At 49.2% G+C, this 19,973-nt stretch overlaps 9 protein-coding genes across 9 annotated transcripts; 5 read left to right on the top strand and 4 right to left on the bottom strand.

Moving 5' to 3' along the window:
• Positions 1–1,132: 1,132 nt before the first annotated feature.
• TRUGW13939_01275 (uncharacterized protein) lies at positions 1,133–2,633 on the bottom strand (the record flags this gene model as incomplete). The annotated part of the gene is made up of 2 exons (XM_035484477.1): positions 1,133–2,458; positions 2,514–2,633. 2 exons carry the CDS (start codon positions 2,631–2,633, stop codon positions 1,133–1,135), a joined length of 1,446 nt encoding a protein of 481 aa, XP_035340370.1.
• A 695-nt stretch (positions 2,634–3,328) lies between these two features.
• On the top strand, positions 3,329–3,703 carry TRUGW13939_01274 (uncharacterized protein; the record flags this gene model as incomplete). Its single annotated transcript, XM_035484476.1, has 1 exon — positions 3,329–3,703. The coding sequence occupies one exon, from the start codon at positions 3,329–3,331 to the stop codon at positions 3,701–3,703; it is 375 nt and encodes a 124-aa protein (XP_035340369.1).
• Positions 3,704–3,995: 292 nt separating this feature from the next.
• On the top strand, positions 3,996–5,125 carry TRUGW13939_01273 (uncharacterized protein; the record flags this gene model as incomplete). The annotated part of the gene is made up of 4 exons (XM_035484475.1): positions 3,996–4,128; positions 4,217–4,340; positions 4,394–4,975; positions 5,035–5,125. 4 exons carry the CDS (start codon positions 3,996–3,998, stop codon positions 5,123–5,125), a joined length of 930 nt encoding a protein of 309 aa, XP_035340368.1.
• Positions 5,126–5,938: 813 nt separating this feature from the next.
• Positions 5,939–6,700, top strand: TRUGW13939_01272 (uncharacterized protein; the record flags this gene model as incomplete). The annotated part of the gene is made up of 2 exons (XM_035484474.1): positions 5,939–6,151; positions 6,227–6,700. The coding sequence occupies 2 exons, from the start codon at positions 5,939–5,941 to the stop codon at positions 6,698–6,700; spliced, it is 687 nt and encodes a 228-aa protein (XP_035340367.1).
• A 299-nt stretch (positions 6,701–6,999) lies between these two features.
• Positions 7,000–7,351, bottom strand: TRUGW13939_01271 (uncharacterized protein; the record flags this gene model as incomplete). The annotated part of the gene is made up of 3 exons (XM_035484473.1): positions 7,000–7,114; positions 7,169–7,237; positions 7,302–7,351. 3 exons carry the CDS (start codon positions 7,349–7,351, stop codon positions 7,000–7,002), a joined length of 234 nt encoding a protein of 77 aa, XP_035340366.1.
• A 4,418-nt stretch (positions 7,352–11,769) lies between these two features.
• Positions 11,770–14,213, bottom strand: TRUGW13939_01270 (uncharacterized protein; the record flags this gene model as incomplete). Its single annotated transcript, XM_035484472.1, has 5 exons — positions 11,770–12,793; positions 12,842–12,932; positions 12,979–13,113; positions 13,168–13,403; positions 13,471–14,213. 5 exons carry the CDS (start codon positions 14,211–14,213, stop codon positions 11,770–11,772), a joined length of 2,229 nt encoding a protein of 742 aa, XP_035340365.1.
• A 595-nt stretch (positions 14,214–14,808) lies between these two features.
• On the bottom strand, positions 14,809–15,537 carry TRUGW13939_01269 (uncharacterized protein; the record flags this gene model as incomplete). The annotated part of the gene is made up of 2 exons (XM_035484471.1): positions 14,809–15,473; positions 15,525–15,537. 2 exons carry the CDS (start codon positions 15,535–15,537, stop codon positions 14,809–14,811), a joined length of 678 nt encoding a protein of 225 aa, XP_035340364.1.
• A 706-nt stretch (positions 15,538–16,243) lies between these two features.
• On the top strand, positions 16,244–17,080 carry TRUGW13939_01268 (uncharacterized protein; the record flags this gene model as incomplete). The annotated part of the gene is made up of 1 exon (XM_035484470.1): positions 16,244–17,080. One exon carries the CDS (start codon positions 16,244–16,246, stop codon positions 17,078–17,080), a length of 837 nt encoding a protein of 278 aa, XP_035340363.1.
• A 517-nt stretch (positions 17,081–17,597) lies between these two features.
• On the top strand, positions 17,598–19,533 carry TRUGW13939_01267 (uncharacterized protein; the record flags this gene model as incomplete). The annotated part of the gene is made up of 3 exons (XM_035484469.1): positions 17,598–17,711; positions 17,780–19,359; positions 19,419–19,533. 3 exons carry the CDS (start codon positions 17,598–17,600, stop codon positions 19,531–19,533), a joined length of 1,809 nt encoding a protein of 602 aa, XP_035340362.1.
• Between the last annotated feature and the right edge of the window lie 440 nt (positions 19,534–19,973).

The raw sequence follows: 19,973 nt of genomic DNA, 5'->3' as shown, positions 1-19,973 counted from the left end.
TTCCTGGTTCCTACGGAGTACCCCCGAGAGATAAGAGTCGCCGTTTTCGTCGATTTTTTTTTTGTATAGGTTGAATATACTGAATCACGATGTAGTAGTATCAACATACCTCGTATTATCATCATATACGACTGTAAAAAGAAACTAAAAGCAGACAAATGACGCATTTAGCTTTAAACCGAATAATAATAGTACTCGGTAAATGAATGACTCGTAAATTTGACTCGTAAATTTTTAAAGTCGAAACGAAACAAGATTAATGCCGAGGACCCAAAGGACTCGGCAAGGCCGGAATCCAATTTCAATCAATCGCTAGATTCCTTGGCAACCTATAAGAGAAAGCCATGCTGACCTGCAAGACCTTGGCGAAAACAAATAAACGAATAGAAAAAGGGGATCACAAATAACTAGGCGGAATCGGTCAGCAAGCAGGGATTTTCTTTTTGTTGACAGCAACTTAACACTTGGTTCTTATTATAATATCAATAGCAATCTATAATTTCGATATTAATGCCATCAGCCGGATCGGGGTTGCTGCGACGAACCCGCCCTGTACATGAAACGGTAATGTTACAGAAGGAAGAAAACATACAGGTATCATACCAATACGGGCATATAGTATGATCGGCCGTTGGCACGTGGAGATACAGTCGTAGATTGATGCGACGGCTTATCGATAAGAGCGGGCCGATCTGTTTTGGGTTAGCGGGCGGGAGGGAGACGTAAGAGGAACAATTATGTGATGCTTCTCCATTATGACGTGCTGGCTGGTCAGGGGCCGTTGACGAGGTGGCATTATTAGACTGGACAGAGAGAGATTGAAAGAAGTGCGTTGATTAGACGTTAGATGTATAATATGTACAGACATTGGAAAAAAAAAGTATGCGTATGTATCTATCGCTTTCAAACAACGGAGCGCTGAAGTTGTGTTCCGCCAAACAGATGTCAAAAAGGATAAAAAAGAAGTAGTAGTAGTGAGAAATGAATGTAACAGGCCGAATGCACTTGGGAGACCCAAAATTTACAGGAATCGAGCATGATGAAACGAAAAGAGAAAAATGTTGGAATGCGTAGAATTAATTGTACAATCCATGCAAGGTGTAGTAGACATTACCTCATTATGGCAACTAGATCAAGTTGTAGGCATCGGCCGGCTAGCCATGGGAATCAGTTCGGGGCCCTTTTCATCCTCTTCTTCGAAAAAGGTCTTTTCAATCTTCATCGTAATTTTGGCACAGAGCGGATCGACATAGTTGGTCCACAGGCTAGCACACGAGTACAGGAAAACCAACCAACAGGGGATGCCGATGGCAAATACCCATGGCCCGCGGTGTGGAAGCCATGGCGGCGGGATTACGTTGCCCTCGTCGTCAGTCGAAGAAACCCAGGGCTGGCCCGTGATGCCGTACAGAATCCAGACCAACACGGTGCGCAACAAAGTGCCGTGAAGCAGGTAGACGGCAAAACTCTGCTTGCCCAGCCACAGGAGAACAGTGCTCGATAGAAACTCTTTGGACCAGTGCGTGAGGAAGATGGACATGATGAATAGGTCGATTCCGATCGCCGTCCAGCGCTTTGCCCAGTTTGTTCCTTCGGGGAACAAGTAGGGTGCGATTTGAGCCATGCGTTCAGACCATGGCGCCCACTCGGGGTGTTCGCCGGGATAGGAGCAGATGAAAAGACCCCCGGCAAGTAAGAGCCAGGCAACAATGCGGCGCGGCCATCGCCAGGTTGCACTCTGCATGAAGTCCTTGTAGCGCTGCTCGTAGGACAAATCACTCAAAATCATCCCGTACAGAGCCTGGATCTGGAAGGTTTCGCGGTCGAGTTGGTTGTCCTGGTGGAAGTACAACACAAGAATCGAGCAGATAAACAAACGCCAGCGGTACTTGCACAGGGCAGTTGCGGCACAAACGATGAAAATCAGCATAGAGCATTTGAGCAAAGGCAGCAGCGCCCACTGGTGCTCGTCGTAGACCATGTGAATCCTGAAGTCGGTGTTGGTCCAGGCGATCAAAAAGTTCTTGAAAAGACGAATGACTTCCTTGTAGAGGCTGTCCTCGAGGTCGGGCGAGGCAGCGCGGGTCCAGCCCGAATCGCAGCGGTTACCCACGGTGTAGGCGCCAAACTGAGCAAGCGTCCACGAAATGCACATGGCAAGAGTGGCGGGCAGCATCAGACGAGGTGGGCGACGAAAGGCACTTTTTGCAATGGTGACGAAGGCGCCATCGTGGTTGCCAGCGCGGGCTTGTTTCATCGGTTTCAACGCACACACGTATCCGGTCAGGAAAGCGAAGATGGTGACACCCAGACGGCCCTGCCACGGAATGCGCAGGACGATCTGCTGGAGCAAGCGTGGCGATGCTTCTTCGTTATCGCGGGGGGAGAAGAGGTCGTAGTCCCATGATCTGGCCAGATGGGTCATGACCACCATGATGGACGCAATACCTCGAAGGCCCTAAATCAAGTCAGTTTTTTTTCGCCTTCTCTCTCGTCTTGCTGACGCGACGTACATCGATCCATTTGACGGTTTTCCGGGGATCACCCTTTGCGTTGGGGTCACCACCGCTGCTCCATGGGAGAGCATTAGGAATGCTCTCCCACACGCGGGTGTAGAAATACTGATCCGACATGGATGCAGTCGCAAACGACAAATGAGGGACAGAAAGGAAAAGAAACCAAACAACGATTTAACGAGTGAATAAAGTAAGCGGCATGAATGTCGGATGCAAATCGGATGGTCGATGGACGGGTCGACGGGTGCTTAGGGGAGGTGGTGTGGAAGAGGGACGAGCAAAGTCGATCGGAGAAGGATAAAGAAAAAAGACAGGCCGCCTTATGGCTTTAAGAACGATAACGCAAGCCGCACTACCGGGGAAACAACAGTGCGAGGGGGAGTTAGGGGGGGAAAAAAGAGGGAGGAAGGGTGTGTGGAGTCGGAGGCTGTCAAGCGCTCAGCAGTCAGGTGCAAGTGTTGGGCTTGGCTCAGCTACTATCTTTGTCTGCGGGCCAGTGCCAAGAGCCCGCTGGACGCTATAGGAGCAGTGTCGAGTTAAGCGTTGCCTTGGCTGAGCCGGGAGGGCTTGGCACGACTGGGGAGGGCCAGAGACAGCGTATTTAATATTCAATACGCAGTTACTCCGTATAGTGCTTTGCGTCCATTGTCGGTACAAGGTACAAAACCGTGTTTGCGAGTGGGGGAGCGGCATCTGGTATCTGGTATCTGGTACGCGGTGGTATTTCGCTGGTACGGCTTACAGTAATACACATACCGCAGGCTGGAACTGCAATTTGGTATTTGCAGGTTGGGGCAGAAAGGCGGCAGCAAATGAAACGGCGGCAGCCCCCGTGCCACTGGCCCGATCAGCTCCTAGTGGGATCTTGGCGCACTGCAGGACCCGCGTGCCAAGCCGCCAAGCCCGATGAAGCAGCCGCGGCCCGCCAAGCGAGCTCCGCCAATCAGGGTGCCAAGCCGCCGGACTCTTCACACGGCAGGAGCGATGGGCAGCAGGCCCCACTCGGGCCGCGCCTGGCCAATGGCGCGCGGCCAGGGGGGCTCCTGCCTCCTGAGCCGAAAGCGCTCGTACAAAAACCGCGAGCGGCGAGTGGCGACGTACGCTGCCGGCCTTGCGCGCCCCCATTGGCCCGCCGACCCATGTCGCCCCACTCCAGCCTCGGGGCTGGTCGTCGCGAGCGTACGTAACGCCTCCTTGGCCACGCAGCATACCTTAATTCTTCTCCTGGCCACGATCGCCTTATATAATTTTTATCGCGGCTGCGGTGCACACTACCACTACTGCTGATACTGCTGCTGCTGCTACTACTACTACTGCCGCTGCTACTACTGGCTTTCTCGACTCTCGATCCCTCGTGTTGCTCTCCTCAACCCTCTTCGCGACGCCCCGGTCGAGCAGTCATGTCAGTGTAGTACACTGACCAGACCATCCTCAATCGTCCCACCTGCCAGCACCATTACCCCCCGAAATTTTCACGAGATGGCCTCCTTTCGCGATCACTATCACCGCTCGCGCATCTCGACGCTGCTCAAGTTTCTCGCTGCCGCCTGCGTCTTCCTCTACTTCTGTTCCGTCTATAGCTGGCTACCTGTTACTGGCAACAACAATAAAGGTGAGAGAGAGAGAGAGAGAGAACCACAAACACTTGCCCACCCCTTAAAAAAAACATCTGGCTAACCGCCGTGTGTCACCTCCTGCAGGCTTTTATATTTCTCCAAACTATGTGCCCGAAAACCGAACAATAACCGCCGAAGACCGTGCAATTGTCGTCCCAAAGACGAGAGGAGAAAACATCGACTGGCTCCTGCCCTTCTGTCAAGACTAGTAACGTTATACGTGTCCACTTTCCGCCTATACACCTACTAATCTGCATCTAGTGGATGCACGCCTTTCGTTTACAGCATGGAGCCTGAAACCGAAGAGGGCCTGCTGGTTCCCGCCACCACCCAGGGCCACGAGGCTGCTGCATACCTGACCTACATTACGCAATATTACGACTCCCTACCCCCCTACGTCATCTTCGTCCACGCCAACGATGATCAATGGCATAACGAGCTGTTTGGCCCCAAGACGAGTACTGCATTGCGCTTCCTCCGCTACGAATCGGTCGACGCCAACGGCTTTGTCAACTTGCGATGCACTGGCATTCCTGGCTGCCCCAACACCCTTGTCCCCGTCCACCGGGAGCCTGTCGATGACGAGTACGCCTATGTTAACAATGCCTTTTTCCAGCTGTACTCGCATCTGCTGCAGGTGCCAATGGACCAGGTCCCCGAGAGGGTCGGCCACCTGTGTTGCGGTCAATTTGTCGTGACCCGCGAGCGCATCCAGGCCCGCCCGCGTGAAGCCTACGAACGTATCCTCAACTGGGCTGCCAACACCGACTTTACTGACAGCTACGGAATCGGTTGGACTATTGAAAAACTCTGGCACGTTCTGTTTGGAATGGAGCCTGTGAAGTACGTACTTGTTTTTTTTCTTCTTCTTCTGCCATAATGATACTAACATCTACTTGTAGCTGCCCCCGCCTCGAACAGTGCCGCTGTGACAACTACGGCTGGTGTGGTCCTCTGCCCTCGGGCGAGATCTTGACCCCCATCATGCCTTGAGAAAGATCGTCGTCTGCGACGACCAATTCGTTTTAATTTCTGGCCATATTCTCATTATCTATACGACTCGCCAATGACGACTCGAAACACCATTATATAATTCTGTCGGAATTTCGTCATTTGACTGTGCTATACATTATTATACTCGGCGTAAAGAATTATAGCCGACTTCACGAACCAGCAAGAAGAAAGTGCATCGTGGTTTTTTTTCTATTTCTTTTTTTCTCACCATATTACTTCTTCTTCTCACTTGCATTGGGCTGTCGACCCTAGCTAGGGCTTGTTTTTTACTTTTGTTTTTGACATATTTCGAAGGATTTGTTTATTCACGAGCGTGCTTATCTGAACGAGCCGATACAAGATACCTCGTTGCATTGTGGTTCAACACTGTACATTTATTGTGTTTGCGTTTTCGTCTTGAGGTATTATTGTCGGTATCTTGTTTCTCTGCGACCTTGTTTGTGGAATGATGTGAATAGAGGTTATTAGGTACATAAACTATTATCTACAACATGAATTTATATATTGGGTTTTCTAACGTGGAAATTGGCGCAGCAACTTTCAGCGGCTGTTGCGAACTCGTTCCCAATCGGGGAAATATTGAAATTTCCTTTTTAGGAACATAAAAATGACACACGAGTACATAAGCCACGTGTGGTGAGATGGTGTTGGGCATGGATGCAAGGGTAATTTTGATGTCACCTGTGGATTGGTCCTGCATTAAGGTTTATACCAGTAACCGGAACAATAACTACTCTATTATCATTTTAAACATGGGGGGGTTTTTGTTTCAAATTCTAATTCAGACTCAAAATGGTGGATAGTAGTACAGGTGGAAATAATCATGCCTCTTGGTTGGTGCCGGAGAAATCAGGCAAACAAAGGGTTGGCCGGCCCCACATCAGCTCCGGCTCAAACGAAATCCCGACGTTCATCCTTGATGAACGCCACAAAACGCGCTCAGTTCTATGTCCTATTGGACCTGTACTCGCCATGGAGAGTATCCAGGTCCCGACAGTTACGATGGTAAATTCTTCCTTTCTGGACATGTTTGCAAAAGTTTAGTGTTTGCTAATCCGCGGGTTTGTTTTTTGTTGGCAGGAAGACCTTGTGAAATTCCAAACAGACCATTTCCAGCACCTCGAGTTTCCTTTCAACGCTACTGAGAACGATGTCTACGATGGTTATCGTGGAGGTGAATACACAGAAGAGGAAGAAGAGGACCTGGGGTATTACGAGGATGGCGTGAAACGGACTCTGTCGGATGAGCAGGTCAAGATCTTTCGGCATAGTGAGATCCATTCACTTTTGCGAGAGAGGCAGCGGCTGCGCGAGGAACAGGAAGAAGAAGAAGAAGAAGAAGAAGAAGAATATGAAGCAATGGATGTTCTTCCTGATAACTCGCTAGTCGACAACGATCAAAAGCTGCCCTTGACTGAGATAGATAATAAAAGAGCAAACGCTAACGACACTGAACCCCCCGCAAAAACCGTTGAGGCTGAGGCTGAGGCCAAGCCTGATCCTGTTGGAGAAGCTTATTCTGGACGCAAAATGGTTTCTTACTCGGATGACTGAAACAAGGTATGTGCCACACAATTTTATTTTCAATCTAATTTTTTTTCCCTCCCCAACATGATGAAATCCTTTTATCGTCATCCTTAGTCGGATGCTATACCGTCCAAACGCCTCGCTGTTTCGACAATGCGGTGTTGGATATGTGTATTGCTTTGACGACCTATAATCTTCTCTCTGAACAATGTTGTTTTGTCGATTTGAATAATCAAACTGTTTAATTGCGATTTCACGTCCGCTGATCCGATATAGAGGCCTTAAGACATGTTCTCTTCTGGTCAGGCTCATTTTAAAGCGCTGCACTAGGAGTTGAACTGCGACCCGACATTTAAAAGATCTTCATCTCGTACTGGGCGCTCTGGCTCTGGTTGGAATGGCCCAGAGTGCGGTCCGTCGCGGTCGTCGCGGTCATCGCCTCTATTATCATTTCACCGTGTCAGTCTGTGCAGTGTATCTCTTGGTGGTACATACCCAGTACTTCCACAAACCCCCATGACAGACTCCGGTTTCTGCTGCTGGTCCTCCGGCTTGGAGGGTTGACTATCGCTCGATACCACAATTGTCAGCAAGCATACACCTTGGCAGAAAGGAAAGGTCGACCTACCCATTCTCTGTGCTTTGCCCATTGGCAACGGGTGTTTCTCCAATCGACATTTTTTTTGGAGTATGGGAATAGTGATTTGGGAATAGTGATTTGGGAATAGTGATTTGGGAATAGTGATTTGGGAATAGTGATTTGGGAATAGTGATTTGGGAATAGTGATTTGGGAATAGTGATTTGGGAATAGTGATTTGGGAATAGTGATTTGGGAATAGTGATTTGGGAATAGTGATTTGGAATATGTTCAATTGTACTGGGGTTGAAAGATATTTTTCGGGAAACTTTTTCTTCAGGAGACTGCCCCAGCTTTATATACCCACAGGTTTGCTACTTTATGGCTGGCCGGGACGACCTGCACAGGAAGAAAACAGGCAGCAAAACCGGTTGGTGACACTTGCATAAGAAGAAACGTCTCTCAAGTGTCCAATAGGATCTTCACGCCACCTCCGAAGGTACATATGTAATGTAATATCAGGGCGTAAAAAAAAAGAGAAATAAAGACACTATCAAACTCAAATGAAGTATCCTGCAGGGAAACAAAGAGAGATGAAAATAAAATACAGAAGAAATCGTAAGATTGCATAAAACAATCGTTATGGGGCCGTAGCTCCAAGGAAGTAAATTAAACATCCGTTGATTGGGGCAAGTCATACATGCTGCATAACCACCTGCTTATTTTGGTTTGTTTTTCTTTTGTTTTTTTGGGTTAATTTGTAATAGTTATATTTTCGTGCATAAAAATTTATATAATACTATTCAGGGCGTTGTAGGCGTGGCAGGTGGACCCATTGTTCCAGTTGAGGGCGATCCAATTGAATAAGGTTTATGGGTAGCACTGCATCAAGACCATTGAGAGATGAAACGAACCCTAATGTTTTTTTCTTTTCTTTGGATGCCGTTGGTCGGATCTTCGATTTTAACTACCTAGTTTGTAACTCTGAAAATCACTCACGCGGCTCTTTCAAAAAAAAAATATATCGATCGATTTTTGAGCAGTGCTATGACTCATGTCCCCGGGAGGCTTCTGTAGACCAGACGTGTCCATCACGTACTTGCAGAAATAGCAGGACTGGTCAAAATCTGATCAATGTGTTCGTGTGGTCATTCGTGCTAGAATATTTTAGGCGAATGACAGAGGGTCAAGAGCCGACAAGAGGTCAGCGTATCACAGGTCAATCGCTGCGTGATTCCGTATTTTCGGCCAATTAAGGCCAATCAAGGAAGCATTAGGGCAAGGATGATGCAGCTGCAACGGTCAAAGCACTGTGATAGTGGCAAAAAATACACGCCGGAAAAGTGCACGAGGGCTAGCAGTTTTGAAGGGGGGGTTGTTTTTCGGTGTTTTGTTCTAGCAGGGGTCTTCCCTGAAGAAAAAACAAATAGTCGATCGCTTGGGGACATCTGGAGACGTGGACTTGTCGAGATGGGACACGCGTGATCCCAAAGAAACTTAGAAACCGCCACAATAGTATAGTCCTGCAAAACTAAAAAGATAAAGCAACCGGATGCAGATTTCTCGCAATTCTTCAGGGTATATTATCAGGGGACATCTCCAAAAGCATCCATCCTACTAACACAGGTCAACACATTTCAAAAAAGAATCCAAAAACATAATAATGAGAATATGAACTGTCCACGGGGCTTTCTCGGGAATGAGAGGTCATATACCTCGACGGATGCGTCTATACCGCCGTCTGGAAAGATAGAGTCCGGAGGATTGGCCACTCGGCACCTGAGGCATTTGAGCCCACCACAAGCAGCCACGCCGGATAGAACGCGAACTATGCAATCTCCGCAATACTGTCCGCTTGTGAGATCATCGATCGCGATTTCCAACCATTTCGCGCCTCCCCGGTCTCATGTCTGAACTAGTAGTATAACACGTAGATCATCATAATCGTTACGTACTCATGCGATAGAACACCGGAATTAACAACTCTTATATTCGAGGAATAGCGGTGAGCACGCAAATAGACACGTCCCTGAATCAGTAATGCAAAGGTTGTGACTGGCTCCGGATACTTTAAGCGTCCTTGCGCAATGGGAGTTCGGCGGAACCGCATCCGGCCATTGTACTGAGCACGCAGTGACCGTGAGTAAAATTACCTTGTTCCATTCCCAAGTTTTAGCCTGTGCTGTGCCAATGGAAATGGGCGGTACCCGGGTGACAAGGCTGTGGCGGACTGAGTTGCCAGCTTCATCGAGCAGGCTAGGCTGAGTACCCTTCACTCCTTTTCACTCTGCCATCGCACACTCGCTTTCAAAAGCTGTCGATATTACGACGCGGAATTTTGGTACTTGTCTGTTATTGTTATTGCGAGTGTTTTTTTTTATCTTTATTTTGCTGGTCGATCCCTGGCTGGAGCGTCCATACCATCATCCCTTGGATGCCTTTCCGAGGAGGCAGCGTCCCGACGTCTGACAACCCCGGAGTCTTCGCTATGAGAGTCAAATCAGCTGGTTGTTGAATCATGCTTTGATCGCTACCTTTTCAAATCCTCTATCGGACTTACTGAGTGGAAGAATGTCTCTTTGGAGAAGCGCTTTAGACATCGGCCGGCGTCGCGATGTCTTCTCTCAACGACCTCCATCGATGCTAGCCGTGCTACCCTCGTTTTCTCCATCGTTGAACGACAGGTTTCTTCGTCAAAAGTATTTGAAATACTGAAAGGGTACAAATACGAGCGACCGCTCGTTAAAAGATTGCCCTTTTCTATGAGGGACCGGCGCTTGCGTTTGCGTCCAGACACTTCACGCCCTTCGAAAGTCGGCATTTTTTTTAAAAAAAAAAAAGACAGAGAAGATGCCAGCGTCTATTCTACATTCGCATTACGAAAAATGAGTTGAAACTCGACGTTTATGGGTGCCAAACACCGTGGGCGTGCAGGGTAAACACCAGGTGAGGTCGGAATAAAGACTCGATCCAGTTTTCCTGTGTGGCAGCTTATACTAGCCTCTCCGTGCAACATGCATGTCACGTCCCTGCCACATGTTTGGACGAGCAATGGCCACGGAATTTCAACCAGTGATACCCACAGGGCTTTCGACGTTTGGCGCTTGGGGTTCATGGCTGCTTCGCTGCGGAGAGACCGGGCTGAACTGACTAGTCTAAAGGCTGTCGTATAAATGAGGCAAGCGAATAGGAGTTGGCTTTAACGCCTTTCGGATGGATATCTATACTCCGGGTTTCTCCTTGTTCTTACGAGTGATGCCCATCTACTTTGCAGTTTTTTACATCGAATCCGGAGTGAAACTCTTTTGAGACGTACACGAAGAATCGCATACTGTCTCACAGCCTTTCTCTATCCCCTTATTAAAGGTTGAAAAGGTGTTATTGAGTAGGAAGGGATAATGCTTGAAAAAGAAACGACGGAGCTACGAATCGCTCTAACTAGGCTAAACCTAGCCGTTAGCTGACGCGAGAAGGGAGGACAGCACGAAGTTAGAACTAGTCAGTGTCACTGTGGCTACTCGAAGATCGTCGGATTTCTGGTGCTGGCGCATGCGCATGTGCAATGCGTCATTCAAACAGGTTTCCTTCGTCGGATGCTGTACGAGCCTTGTTTCCAAAGGATTTGCGGTGCACACCCGACCACGCTGTTTACTGATTGAAAAATACTTCCTACCACTGGCCCTACGTCTATCTATTCTGATCAAATACCCAAAAAACATGGCGTTTAACAACGGATTAAGCATACACCGGTGCTGCACTTGGTGTTCGCCCAGATCCGGAAGGGTGTCTCCCTGGCCAATTGCCGGTGGTCAGGCAGACACCCAATTGGGGATGATGCAGCTAGCTATTAATTAGCAGCCAAGTCGGTACGATTTCCCGCGACTCCCAAGGGGGTAATTCACCTATTTTGAATCGCCTATTGATGGGCAAGTCAATGAGAATGGAATAAGATTGTGGGACTCGTATTTGCGACCTTCCAAACGGAATTGCCGAAAGGAAACATGCGTGTGGAGGCTGGAGGTACCATGATCATCGTGCGACCGTCGAAGCGAATGATTTAATATGCTGCATGTTTCGAAAGCCGTCTTGCTTTCCCGGCAGAGTTTCTGCATATGTTCTGGTTGACGTATGTACTCCCGACTAAGGTTCGGCAACGGGCAACGGGCCGAAAGCTACCAAACATTCATATTCAAATGTTTTTCTCTCAATCTCCATTTACACTGCCCAAATGGTATATTGTGAACATCATTTGACGAGAAATAATACGAATAATAATCGTGTGAGAGATCACCGATCCAATGAATGTGACATGTCTAGTTTCATATACACACCACCGGCTGGAGCTTCCGCATTGGGACCACTAAAGTCTCTAGATGCATAAATAATACATGCAGTATCTAGTTGTCTATATCGATTGGTGCCAACTGGCATTTCTGCCTACGACTCAAAAAATCAGGTGTATAAATTGGCCTGTTAGCGCCTGCTAATTTGACAATGCATGAAAATCAACTCATGTATTCAGCGTGCGCATCGACGCGCACAGCACGATCCAGACTTTTCAGTTTTTGAGTTCCCGTTGTCCATCTTGCGAATATTAAACCCAGCAATAATCTTACGCAAACTAGTCAATGTTCCAGTGAGAAATTCAGGGCCGGTACTTGCAGCAGCATTCGTATTGAATGACATCGGCGAGGAGGAGTCCATCTTGAACAATTCGGAAGAATCAAATGGAAGATCAGGGGACATCAATGTCTGCGGATTACACAATGTGGAAAGAGTATCCGGCTCTGGACTGTCCTGCGAGAAGTATCCACCACCCGCAGAAAAATCTGACGGCGACCACGCCCTTTTCGACACGGGGCTGTGACAAACCAGATTCGCCGGTGTGTCCAAAGACGACGACGTCGTTGTCGTCAAAGCGCAGAGCACTTTTTCTAGGCGTTCGAGGATCGACCATACGTTCGGGTTTGATTGCCCGCCTTCGTCGACGGAGAGTAGAAAAGCCGAGCTGATGGCGCTGTGCAGATGAATCCATGAGCGCGAGCCATGCGGGATGATTTCGTGCAGTTCAATGAATGCCTCAATTGTGTCGATGAGACTGTCGATGCACTCATGGCACAGCCGCGGAGCTGTCGCAGTCACATCCCCGGCGACTGTGCTGGTGGTATTTTGTTTAAGAGACCTCCGGCAGATTTCCGATATTAAGTAGGACGAACGTAGCTTGAGCGATAATCGTTCAATGTGATCTTTTAGCGTGAAGCAGTAGTCTTCGCTCTGCAGATACGGCTCAGCATCGGCCAGGATTTTGGCTAGTTTCGATTTGTAGGCTGGTATAGTCTCGTCGTCAACGTTGCTTCCCAGCAGAATTTCATCGCGGAGGAGCTGTAGAATTAGAGAGATGACGGAGCACATTGTTTCAAAGTATCCTCGCATTCCCGGACGCGAGCCCTTTGGACGTGGTATTTGAGGGTTAGGAGACAGGGTTTCAACGGGTCGGTCGTAGGAGAGCCCGAAATGGCTATCTTGCCAGGCCATTGACCACCTGCCTAGTTAGTTAAACTTTTTTTTTTTGAAGTAAGGATAGTCTCACCAGAGTTGTTGGCGTCTGTATGCTCCGGGGTCTTTGAACACAGCGGATTCTGCATGCAGACCTAGGGTTAAAGCCATGCGCTGGGCGAGACCTGTCGTTGTCAGTAGGATATGGAAATACATCGTATTTCGACTGACCAAATGCCACATAGGCAACCCCAGGATTCATTTCATACGAGAGAGTGTCTCCAATTATCAGCAGCGCCTGGACGCTTTCCATGGTCGGGCGCGAAATAAAGTTACTATTCCGCAGACATTGGTATGCGCAAGAGACTAAATAAACAGTATTAAACTTGTATACTCTCTCACAGAAAAAAAAGATCTTACCATATACTTGGCACATTGACGTTCTTTCACGCTTCGCAAAGTCGGATACTTGACAACCGGATGCAAGCACGGCAAATAGCATGCCCACGAATGCGATGTTGAACCCACATTGTGCCATCATGCTGGTGGGCAGCGACCTGCTCTTGAGGAGAAGCTGGACATCTTGTTCAAAGCGATCAAAGTCTGTTATTACGGGGTATAGTGCCATGCGAACGTCTCGATAGGACCGCAGCAACCTAGTCGATGCCATACATGTCAGATCAACGGTTCAACTCCACTTCGACTAAAGTTTAGGAAACCCACCTTAAGCAAATACTGTCCTCCGGAAGTGCAGCACACACCGACTCGTTGCTATACGAGGCGATATCGGACGACCACAGATCCAAAAAAGGATATGTTGCTGAATGATTCTCTAGCCCTAGCTGGGACAGCACGCTGTCTTCTCGAAAGATGGAGGCTCCGGGCCGCTCGAGTAGAAATGCCAGAACCGATCCTGATCCACAGTGTACTGAGGATCCTCCGAGCACGTTGTGCATTCGTACTCCTCCCGCTCCTTCTTCTGCTATATTGCAGGTTCTTTTTGGGGAATTATCTTCTTCCGAGGATGGGGAGGGTTCTCCCGAGGATGATATTTCCAGCCGTGATCGCAGCGCCTTTATACCCTGGCTCAACTCTGCCAGTCTGTTATTGATCGTCCTCCATTCTCGCGTATCCACCAGGACGTTTCCCGACTGCGTGATAGTATTTGTTATCGTTGTCGCTGTAGCACAACACTTTGTTTTATTCTCCAGGCCCTGACTTTGACTTCTTTCTCGACTCATCATCGGCGGCGGCGATTCTAGCGGATTCCTATCCTTTACCGGGTGATCAAAGGTGCATAGATGAGGGTATCCCCGCTTGAGACACAGTGAGCAGGGCGAGTGTCGGTCGCATTTCACTTTTCGTCTGTAGCATGGATAACAGGATTTTGGAACGCGCGATTTCCGCTTCAGAGCAGCAGCAGCAGCAGCGTTGCGGGTTGCAGGGTCGGGAGTTTTTGGCGCCATTGTTACACAAAGAAAAAGAAAAGAGAAAGAAAAAAGACTATACAAGCTGTATGGTAATATCGTGTATAGAGAAATGGTCATGTAGAAATGAGTCCTTTGTCGTCTTCGTCATGTTTGCTCGGTGGCGACGATAGTAAACTGGCATTTATTATTTCGATGACAACAATAATAATGTGAAACAAACAGCAAATTATTTTCTAACCAGATTGTTTCGAGAAATGCAAAAAAGAAGAGTCGATGCTGAATGGCTGGATATATTTCGCAGGCGTCGGCCAATGGCGCCGAGAAACGGCCGAGTGTCAGTCAATCCGGCGACTCTCGGGAATAGCTCGGTGGCTGCATATCTGGCTTATGCAAAGATTATATTAATTCTTATTTTGTGCCAGTGATGTAAGCGGGGAAAAGCGATTACTACATCAGGTGGCAGACCCACTGGGCTGTTATCAATTAGTTTTATCAGTCTTTAAATGGTCACAAGGTGGATTGTTGATATCCAACACAACCAACGCAATGCCATGCTCGATTCGTCATAAATTCAAAGCTGATGCGTCGACTATATACAAACATCACTTCCAAGCTTCATGTCACCTCATGTTCATGCAAAAGGATCGTCGTCCCAGGAGTCGCTCCGGGTGTACTCCAGCCTGTTGGCTAACAACGTGGCCAGTTCCTCGTCATATTTGGCACCTATAAAGGCCAGCATCATGTCAATGCCAGCACTAATACCCGACGAGGTCCAGATGTTGCCGTCGTCGATCCAGCGCGCTTTCTTGATCCAGTTGACCTGCTCGCGCCATGCAATCACCTCGTCCCACGCACGCTTGTTCGTGGTCGCGCGTCGCCCGTCTAGCACGCCCGCGCGAGCTGCAAGGCCGGCCCCCGTGCACACGGTGAGAAGATATCTGAGCGACGGGTAGATCTTCTGGATGAACTCGACGACGGGGCCGTAGACCTGCGGGGCACGAGTGCCGGCGCCACCAGGGACCAGCAAGACCTCGAGGTTTCCGGGGGGATTGTCAAATGTATGTGTCGGCACGATGCTCTGTCCGCAATTCGAGCTGAGAGGGTTCCATTTGGCCTCTTGGCCGGGGAAGAGGGGCTCGGCGAAGGTGGAAACGGGGTCTAGAGTGGCGGCGATGATGGAGAACTCAACCTTTCGCGACCTCGACAGCATGTTGATTGCGTCGATAGGGCCGAAGAAGTCGAGGGCCTGGAAGCCCGGAAACAAGGCGACGGCATAGTGGACGGGGGGTTCTGTGCCTGGAGAGTGTCAGCATGGTTAAAAACGTTATATGCGACATCCGAACACACCCTGGCTCGGCATCTTGATGTGCGGTCACTCAGCCACTCACTCGCTCTCTCAAGGTAGAATCACAGTAACGACAGGTTCTGGTAAAAACTGACAGAGGGCAAGAGAGGGGATGCCCTACTTATGCAGCGTAAAGAGGGCATCGTTGCTCTCTGCATCGCTAAGCACCGTCGTAGTAAGCAGGAGCCTTCACCGGCACGTCAATCAGTGCCGATCCCGCTCTCGCCAATCACGGGCCGAGCATTGCCCCACTCTCGATCTACTATGTGAATATACAAGTACAGAGTATACTCATTACAGACACGGTGTGCAAGAGTTTTCTTTATTAATTCAAAATTACAGTCATACAGAGCTAAAGATAACTACCACCTCTGGCAGAAAGACAAATCTAGCCTTGTGTGCTGTATGTTTCAAATGTTCTATATATATTCCACCCAGATGTCTTATCAATCAGTGACATCATCTGTATACATCTCTGTCTGGTATCAATTATATTTAAATGCTGAACCTTCAAATGTTTGTTTCAAATCCAAAATATCATTTTAAAATAAATATACTCGGTAACACTACATATATCCAAGTTCCATTTCGTCGTTCGTCACCGTGATATCAGAGGCAACATGTACCTTGCCTCAGCGCCATCAAAAGGAGGCGCAACAACACCGGCCCAACACCACATACACCTTATACATACATAAGTGTATAAAAACAAATAGTAAAAATGGCCGCAACTGCCTCTCGTCTCCCAAACCCAGGCCCAATCCACCCGGCCCGCGTCGAAAAAAGAGCCATCAAACAGAGCATCGCGCGGCCGGTCCGGATCGCCGTGCATGACCCCCGCGACCACGAAGCCCCTGCCATCTTGCACCAGCCCAAACGCTACACTGCCGAAGACGCAAAATCGTCGGCCGTGATACTAGTCAGTGGTGCCGGAGGAGGCGTCAGTGGACCCGCAGGAATGTATCCATCGCTCGCCGAAAAGCTGGCCTTGCTGCTGTCAATCCCGTGTATCAGACTCGACTACCGCGAGCCTGCGCAGACGGAATACTGCTCAGCCGACATTGTCGCGGCAATGGACTACCTCGCGGTGGAATTCTCGTCTACGCATTTTATTCTTGTTGGCTGGTCGTTTGGCGGAAGTCCCTGTTTCACAGTGGCTGCAACGGAGCCTGGTCGCGTGGCCGGCGCTGCGACTGTGGCGTCACAAACGGCGCGCACCGACGGAGTAACCATACTCAGTCCGAGGCCAATGCTGGTTATGCATGGCACGGGTGATACATGCTTGTCGCCCGATTGTTCACAAAGCCTGTACCGCTCGTATGGAACTGGAGGGAAGCGGAAGCTAAAGCTGTTTGATGGGGATGACCATGGGTTGAGCCGCAATGCGGTTGCTGCGGAGAAGATGATTTTTGATTTTGCCGCTGAGACTTTGGGGTTTATGGAGGAACTGCATGATCCTCAAACAAGAATACAGGCTGGGCAAGATTTGGCGGGGAGCAAGGGGGAGAGATTGAGAGAGACGGCCGCGGGACATGACCTGGAGGGGGAAACCTTGTAGAGTTTATTCTGACGTACATTTCGTGATGAAGTATATTCATTCGAGTTTTCAATGTTAAAGTTAGCTCATGGGAGAATAACATTCGAACCCCTGCAGGGCACCATATAAATTGATACTACGTGGGGCCAGCAACATATGACATTGATTACATATCCGAGCAGGTCATGCAACCTTTTCGGCTGCTGACTACTGGTACACTTGCACGAATAGAAAGACAGAAACTATCCAGGAACCATGTAACCAACGTGAGTCTACAGTAGTATAGTACTGGTATAGGAGGAAATAAGCAGCATACTTATAGTTCGACCGGGCCAATCAGGACCGGTGGAGTCGGCATTTGCCCAAGGGCGGCCCCACCTTACAGGGAAGGAGACACGTTTATTGGTCGCCACACTACAGGGCCATTGCGATACGCCACCGAGGCCACCTTGCAATCTTGCTTCTTGATTCTTTTCTTAAAAATTATTCCCAAGAGTCTTTTCCTCTCCCTCGGCCACCTGGCATCACCACAAGCACAATGCTATCTGCAGCGGGGACCTTTTATCTCGCCGTCTTTGCGCTGTTCCTTCCGGCTCATGCCGCGCTGGACGGCTCAAAGACATCGTCTCCGTACGCTCCGAATGTTTGCGCAGTAAGCAAATATCACTCTCCAGGTGTTGTTTTTGAAAAATACTAAATAGTTCTCTCCCAAAAAAACAGTTCGAGCCCCAGGCCAGAGTGTCCGATACCTGTTCCTCCTATGCTACGCTCGATGCACTGAACGATGAAATCCATCCGATCCTCGACTCGATCACTCAAGACACCGACTTCTTCTCATATTACCGACTCAACCTATTCAACAAAATCTGTCCCTTTTGGCAAGATGAGAGTAGCCTGTGTGGGAACATAGCCTGTGCAGTTAATACAATTGACTCGCAGGAGGACCTCCCGCCGATCTGGCGTGTTGAAGAACTGGGCAAACTGGAAGGGCCGCGTGCAGGACACCCGGGCAAACGACAGCAGGAAGAACGGCCCAAAAAGAAGCCGTTGCAGGGGAGATTAGGAGACGATGTCGGAGAAAGCTGTGTTGTCGAGTACGATGACGAGTGCGACGAGCGAGACTACTGTGTTCCGGAAGACGAAGGGTCTTCTGGCAAGGGAGACTATGTGAGCTTGGTGGACAACAGGGAAAGATTCACAGGTTATGCTGGTCTGGGAGCACATCAAGTTTGGGACTCGATTTATCGTGAGAATTGCTTTGTCAAGCCTCCGAACTCTCCCTCCTCTCAGCTCTCGCCCCTGCACGGTCTGCAAGTTCAGGCTGCCAACGATTTCCGCAGCGTGATCCAAAGAGAGCAGCCCCAACCGGATGACGAATGTATCGAAAAGCGTGTGTTTCACCGAATCATCAGCGGCATGCACGCATCGATTTCGACCCATTTGTGCCGGGAATATCTTAACCAGACCACGAACGAATGGGGCCCGAATGTGCAGTGCTACAAGGATAGGCTTCACAACCACCCTGAGCGCATTTCCAACCTCTACTTCAACTATGCGCTAGTCTCTCGCGCTGTAGCTAAGCTTCAGAAGCATCTGGAGCACTACAAATTCTGTTCGTTCGACCCCGATCAGGACCAGGATACCAAGGACAAAGTTCTCGCGCTCACCGGGCAACTGCACAGTCGGCCGCAGATATTCGACGAGGCTGTCATGTTCCAGGACGAAAATTCCATCGAGCTAAAGGAAGATTTCCGCAACCGGTTCCGCAACGTCAGTCGTCTCATGGACTGCGTTGGGTGCGACAAGTGCCGTCTGTGGGGGAAGCTCCAGGTCAATGGCTATGGAACGGCGCTCAAGGTGCTATTTGAATACGACGAGACAAAGAACGGCGAGAACCCGCTTCTACGCCGTACAGAACTGGTCGCTTTGATCAATACCCTCGCGCGTATCTCGGATAGTCTTGCCGCCGTTCGCAGTTTCCGCCAGGCAGTGGAAGCAGGCCACGAAGAGATTACGTCTGTTTTGCCGTCTGAGAGCTCAGCGGATAGATCCGAAGCTGAAGCTGAAGCGGAATCTGCAGCAGAACCCTCTAAAGATGGTCCGCGATTCTATAGACACGCGGATTCCAACGTCTACATTGAGGATTATGAGCCGGTCTATGTATATGGAGACGGAAGCCGACCGTGGGAAGAACGCCATGAAGTCGAGACTCTTTCCGAGGCTTTTTGGCAAGAGTTGCGTGTCGTTTGGCGCACCTACGTCTGGGTCTTGAAGAGCTGGCTGGCTATCCCCAGCACTGTGTGAGTACTCCGTTTTCCAACCCCCCTTTTTTTTTCTTGCACATTACTGACAGACATAGCTGGCATATCACGACACACGAATTAAACCGACTGTGGCATTTCTGGCTGGGATTGCCAGTGCCAATGCGGTCTTGGAGGATCCAGCTCCCCCAGACGCGGCATGAAGAGCTGTGATTTTGTTTCTTTGTTTCCCTGCATAGATTTCGAGGCGTTGGGGTCTGTATTTGTGATTTGCATAGCGTGATTTACCTGTATAATACATTCGGCCGCCTGTGGTCTCGGTGGTTATTTCTTTGTGTAGATTTTGATACATTAGAGAATTCAGACATGTGATCGTGGTGGATGTGCCGTGTATTGTGCTGTAGGCAGTCTCGTGTGGTGAAATGTAGCCCTGTAGAATAGAGTCTAGTTATAATGGAAGATTCATGCATTTTGTCTGAAATATTCAGAGTACAGCCACTCTATCGCGATCAATGCAGAATAATAATGAGAGTATATTAGGGAGTAAAGATGTGTCAGCGGCTGTCGGCAACCCCGAACGAGATCCTCGGCATCTCACGTGGCTCCGCCCCGCCAAGCTTCTCCTCGTCGGCAAAGTCGCTTCGTCCGTCATC

The sequence above is a fragment of the Talaromyces rugulosus genome, chromosome I (assembly GCF_013368755.1).
Source record: "Talaromyces rugulosus chromosome I, complete sequence".
Lineage (NCBI taxonomy): Eukaryota > Fungi > Ascomycota > Eurotiomycetes > Eurotiales > Trichocomaceae > Talaromyces > Talaromyces rugulosus.
The sequence above is the reverse complement of the archived record's forward strand: the minus strand, read 5'-3'. Positions and strand labels throughout refer to the sequence as shown.